This window comes from Ovis aries, chromosome 11, assembly GCF_016772045.2.
Source record: "Ovis aries strain OAR_USU_Benz2616 breed Rambouillet chromosome 11, ARS-UI_Ramb_v3.0, whole genome shotgun sequence".
NCBI lineage: Eukaryota > Metazoa > Chordata > Mammalia > Artiodactyla > Bovidae > Ovis > Ovis aries.
This window is the reverse complement of record NC_056064.1, coordinates 2,323,108-2,328,194: the sequence shown is the minus strand read 5'-3', so window position 1 is coordinate 2,328,194 and position 5,087 is coordinate 2,323,108. Positions and strand designations below refer to the sequence as shown.

At 40.8% G+C, this 5,087-nt stretch overlaps 1 protein-coding gene across 1 annotated transcript; it reads right to left on the bottom strand.

The window, feature by feature from the left end:
* Nucleotides 1-1,037: 1,037 nt before the first annotated feature.
* On the bottom strand, nucleotides 1,038-4,310 carry LOC114112500 (E3 ISG15--protein ligase HERC5-like). The gene has a single exon (XM_042255229.2). It carries the CDS (start codon nucleotides 4,236-4,238, stop codon nucleotides 1,122-1,124), a length of 3,117 nt encoding a protein of 1,038 aa, XP_042111163.1. The 5' UTR covers nucleotides 4,239-4,310; the 3' UTR covers nucleotides 1,038-1,121.
* Between the last annotated feature and the right edge of the window lie 777 nt (nucleotides 4,311-5,087).

Here is a 5,087-nt window from a genome sequence, read left to right as displayed (position 1 = left end):
AACATTTTTATCCATTCTTCTTTCAGTGGACATTTAGATTGCTTCCATGTCCTGGTTATTGTAAACATTGCTACAGTGCACATTGGGGTACATGTGTCTTTTAGAATTGTAGTTTTCTCAGGGTACATGCCCAGTAGTGGAATTGCTGAATCAGGTGGTAGATTTATTCTCAGTTTCTAAAGGTATCTTCATACTATTTTCCACAATGGCTACATCAGTTTACATTTCCACCAACAGTGTTAGAGGGTTCCCTTTTCTCCACATCCTCTCTAGCTTTTATTGTTTATAGATTTTTAGATGATGGCCATTCTAACTGGTACGAGGTGGCATCTCACTGTTATTTTGTGTTTGTCTAATAGTGAGTAATATTGAGACATCTTTTCATGTGTTTATTGGCCATGTATATTGTCTCTTTGATATGCCCATGTTTTGATTGATTTTTATGTTTTTCTGGTATTGAGTTACATGAGCTGCTTGTACATTTGGAAATTAACCCTTTGTAAGTTGTTTTATTTGCTATTATTTTATTCCATTCTGAAGACTGTGCTTTCCTTTTGCATATGCTTTCCTTGTTGTGGAAAACTTTCAAGTTTTGTTAGGTCCCATTTGCTTGTTTGTGTTTTTATTTCCATTAATCTAGGAGGTGAGTCAGAGAGAATCGTGCTGAGATCTATGTCAATAAATATACTGCCTATATTTTCCTCTAAGAACTTTATAGTTCTTGGCCTAATATTTAAGTTTTTAATCAATTTTGAGTTTATTTATTTGTTCATTTAGTTGTACAGTGTTAGGAAGTATTCAGAGGTTTCCCAGGTGGTGTTAGTGGTAAAGAACCCACTCGCCAATACAGGTAGATGTAAGTGATCCAAGTTCGATTCCTGGAGAAGGACATGGAAACCCACTCCAGTATTTTTGTCTGGAGAATACCATGGACAGAGAGTCCATGGAGAATACCATGGTCCATAGAGTCACAAGGAGTCAGGCATGACTTAGCAACTAACAAATAGATGGAATTACACTGAATGTTTCCAAGGTGGTTTTTTTTTTTTTTTTTTTTTAAGTTTTAAGTTAATTTTATTTTTGAAAATATTTCCCAAAAGGGGTAAAGAGTGTGAGGTAGGTCAGCCAAATCCTCTGCTGTTATTGATGGCCACTTGGAGTGCTTCTTCTACTCTTTCCATTGTAGAATATTTAGGGAGGTAGAGGACACTAAAACATGTCTGTGCTCTTATGGGATCTTTCTCATTCAAAGTCTCAGGACAGCAAAATGTTATTTTCATGTTCTTTACACCTTTTACTTGAATTCTGTCAGTTCCTGTAAGAAACACAAGGAATTTTTTCTTTTCCTCCAAGGTCAATTTGTGTAAAGCTTTCCAAAACATCACTATGGTGGGATGTGAACTGTCGTATCCATGTTCATAATGTGCGTTCTTTTCAAATGTTTCCCAGTCGTAATCTGTATTTCCGATAATCACATCCTTAAGTTGTTCGGGATGGAAAAATTCAATAATCTCCTTGTCACACACTTTGTAAAATCCTCTTTGAAACTCCTCATAAACTGCCTTTACAGAGATGTTGAAGATGTAATTGACATACTTAGAAACATAGTCTCTCTTGTTAGTCTGGTCAACAATTATGTGACTTCCGTCAGGAATTAAGTCTACATCATTTTTGTCCCAATGCACATTAAAATGGATGTGAAATACTTCTTCTAAGTCATCGCCGTCATCATCCAGAAGTGTCTGCAAACTCTCTCCCAAAACAGGACTGAGTTCTTTCAAGTCTTCTAGTGATGGCGTTTGGTCCAAAAGTTTCTTAAACAGAGCCAGCGGAAAAGGGATGTCGGCAACATTACAATTGAATAGAGAAAGTCCACATAGAAGTCCAAAGAAGAAATAACTCTTCTTTTCAAATTTAGGCCTGACAGGAAACCACATGTAGGAAGCCTCTTCAGGATACGTGAACATTCCATATTCTGGCCGGATCATTTCTTGAAAGAGACAATAGAAAAACTCTGCCCTGACTCCTCCAAAATCATATCCAATTTCTCCACTAAATGAAACCATTAACTCCCTCCTCAGATCTTCATTTTCAAACTGATTTAGCTGATTAAAAACATCCTCAATCAAGTGACTCCTTCTGACTATCAGATTAAAGGTGGGCAGTAAAGATAATGCAGACCCTTCTTGGTCCACAATGCCAGCCAACCTCATACAAGCTTGAAATTTCTTCTCCTGTACTTTTAAAAGTGAGTCTGCATACAGTAGTTTTATTTTCGACAGAATATTAAAGATAAATGGAAAACGACTGAATATGACAGGATACTCGATGTCTACTGAAATGTCTGAGTCCACTTTCCAGGAGGACCTTCTATATGCATCTACATAAAAATCAAGCCACTGTGTGAGTTCATTTATTTCAAAGATATTTTCAGGCAGTTGACATTTAGTCTGGTTTACCCTATACAGCTTTTTCAACACTTCTAGGAGAGCTTTAATGTGATTGTTATTCTCAGAACTTTCAGTCCAATAATGCAGCTGAGCAACGATGGCTCTTTTAAACATCTGGACCAGATTGATGAAAGGAGATTCTTTCAGAGATGCCCAATATTCCTCCAGAACTCTTGACATCTGGTTATTCATTTTATTAACAGCTTCTGCAAATGGAACCACCAGGCTCTCCCAGTTGTTACTATCATGCATCACAGGACATTCTGGGAGAAGGAAGAAAACTTCCAAAGCTTCTTGGTGTGGAGAATTAAATGGAAGATTTTTGAGCAGATTATCCCTGAGACATGAGGTTATCGTGTTAGTAATCCAGTCCTTCTGGGTTAACTCCTTAAAGGTATTCCTTGCTGCATTCAAGTCCAAATGAATAGATATCATTTCTCCATCTATTCTTTCCCTTAAAAAACTTCCAGTCAGACACGCAGGAGATGAGAATATCTCTCTTATTTCCCTTTTTGTATTTTGCCACTGTTTAGTCCCCACATCAGCAATCCATCTCTTTACAGTGCCTTCATTCAAGGTAGGAATTTTCCTCCTCAGATTCACATAGGAATTCTCTTTTTCCATCCACATCAAAATGCTTTGATTCCCTCCAGCAACCATTATTAACTCCTTTACTGATGTGCTGCTTTCAGATTTGAGTTCTTCACTTGACGGCAATTTCATGGGACGTGGCATCAGCTGATTACATGTCCCACCGTTTCCCAGTTGTCCTTCTTTTCCAGAACCAAAAGAAAAGACCTTTCCCATATCAGAAACATAGGCAAGTGTGTGCTGCCTTCCACATGCTATCTGGGTCACTCTATTTCCAACAAGCCCAGCTACCAAACAGGGTCTTAACTCATTCTGTGTTGAATTGTGACCGAGTTGCCCATACTTTCCATCACCAAAAGTAAATACCAGTCCACTCTTTGTGAGCAGGGCAGTGTGAGAGCCACCACAAGCAAGAAATTCAACTTTCTGATCATCCAGTGCTTCAATACAGGAAGGAGAATCTTTATTGTAGGTGTGGCCCAGGCCCAGCTGTCCACAATCATTTCTTCCCCAGGAGTAAACATTTCCGGACATGGATAAGGCCATGCTGTGGGCTTCTCCTGCAGAAATCTGAACCAAGGGGACTCCTGAGAGGTTCTCCACAATCTCCGGTGTGGAAGTTGAGGCAAATATTCTTCCAACTCCAAGCTGGCCATCTAAGTTCTGTCCCCAAGCAAAAAGCTCACCACCTTTTGAGAGTGCAAGAGAATGATAATCTCCACATGTGATCTGAATTATATTTTTTTCTTGTAAAATGCACTGAAACCTTTCATGTTCTATGCAATACTTGTACTCAAATGGTTTACCATCTGAGGATAGAACCAGCATGTGCTCTTCTCCTTGGTCCATGGAATGTATCTTCATTTTTTTCCCTAACTTAATGCACTTCGGCTTCCTGGCGCCGTCGCTCCCCGCCGGCAGCTGGTGGACCTCGACGCCCGCCCCGCCGCGCTCCAGCACCGCCAGGCGCCGGCGCGTGCAGCACATCTGGCGTGTCGCCTCGGGCCTCTTGGACAGCGCGCTGCGGAGCCCGGCGGCGCTGGGGAAGAGCCAGAGCTTCGCTCCCCAGGACTCCGCGGGCGCTGTCGCGGAGGGCCGGGACGCGGAGGGCCGGGACGCGGAGGGTCGGGACTCGGGGACCCGCCCGGGCACCGGGCGTGCGCCGCCCCGCGACCTCCTCCGTGGCCTCCCCTCCATCACCAATTTCCCGAGCTCCTCAGCCGTGTCTCAGCTGTCCGAACGTTCGAAGGAGACAGACCCAAGGTGGTTTTAAAAGCCTCCTAAAAGAGTATTTTCAAACAATCCCATTTCATGAAAAAAATAAATAAATAAAATAAAGAAAAGAAAGAAAGAAACTCTCATTAATAAATTATTTTGCATATGGCATCTATATTCCTGGTATGGAAATCATAAAGATCATTGAAATAGAAATAATTCAATAAGTAGAGGTGAAATTCAACTCCAGTGACTATTAAAACCAACTTTCAAATGTTTTATTATAATGTATCAGGTGGGAGAATTCCTTAAAATCCATATATATTTTTTTTCATCATCAGCTTCAGATAAACTTTACCCTACAGCTCATTGCATAAATGAAAGAGAAAGAGAGTAATTTAATTGGTTTAACAATGGATCTGCATGTGTAGGAAACACAAAAGGTAAATAAGCAGCTTGCAATATCATCTCCTCCCCCGCCCCGCCACCCCGCCAAATGTGTTTTAGTGAAAAGTGGTTTTCTAGGCCAGTATTCACCGTGCCTAGAGGCAGGTATAATCAGGATAGCTCCTTCACCACTTCCATCTAGGCCATATGAAAGTGATAAGGAACAATTGAATTATTTTTTTTTCTTTTTATGCAGCACCACTAAATTTACATTTTTAGGCGATAGTAAAGGATATTTTCTTTATATATGCAATAAACCAATATTGGTTGGAGAAGGAAATGGCAGCCCACTCCAGTGTTCTTGCCTGGAGAATTCCAGGGATGGGGGAGCCTGGTGGGCTGCCATCTATGGGGTCGCACAGAGTTGGACATGACTGAAGAGAC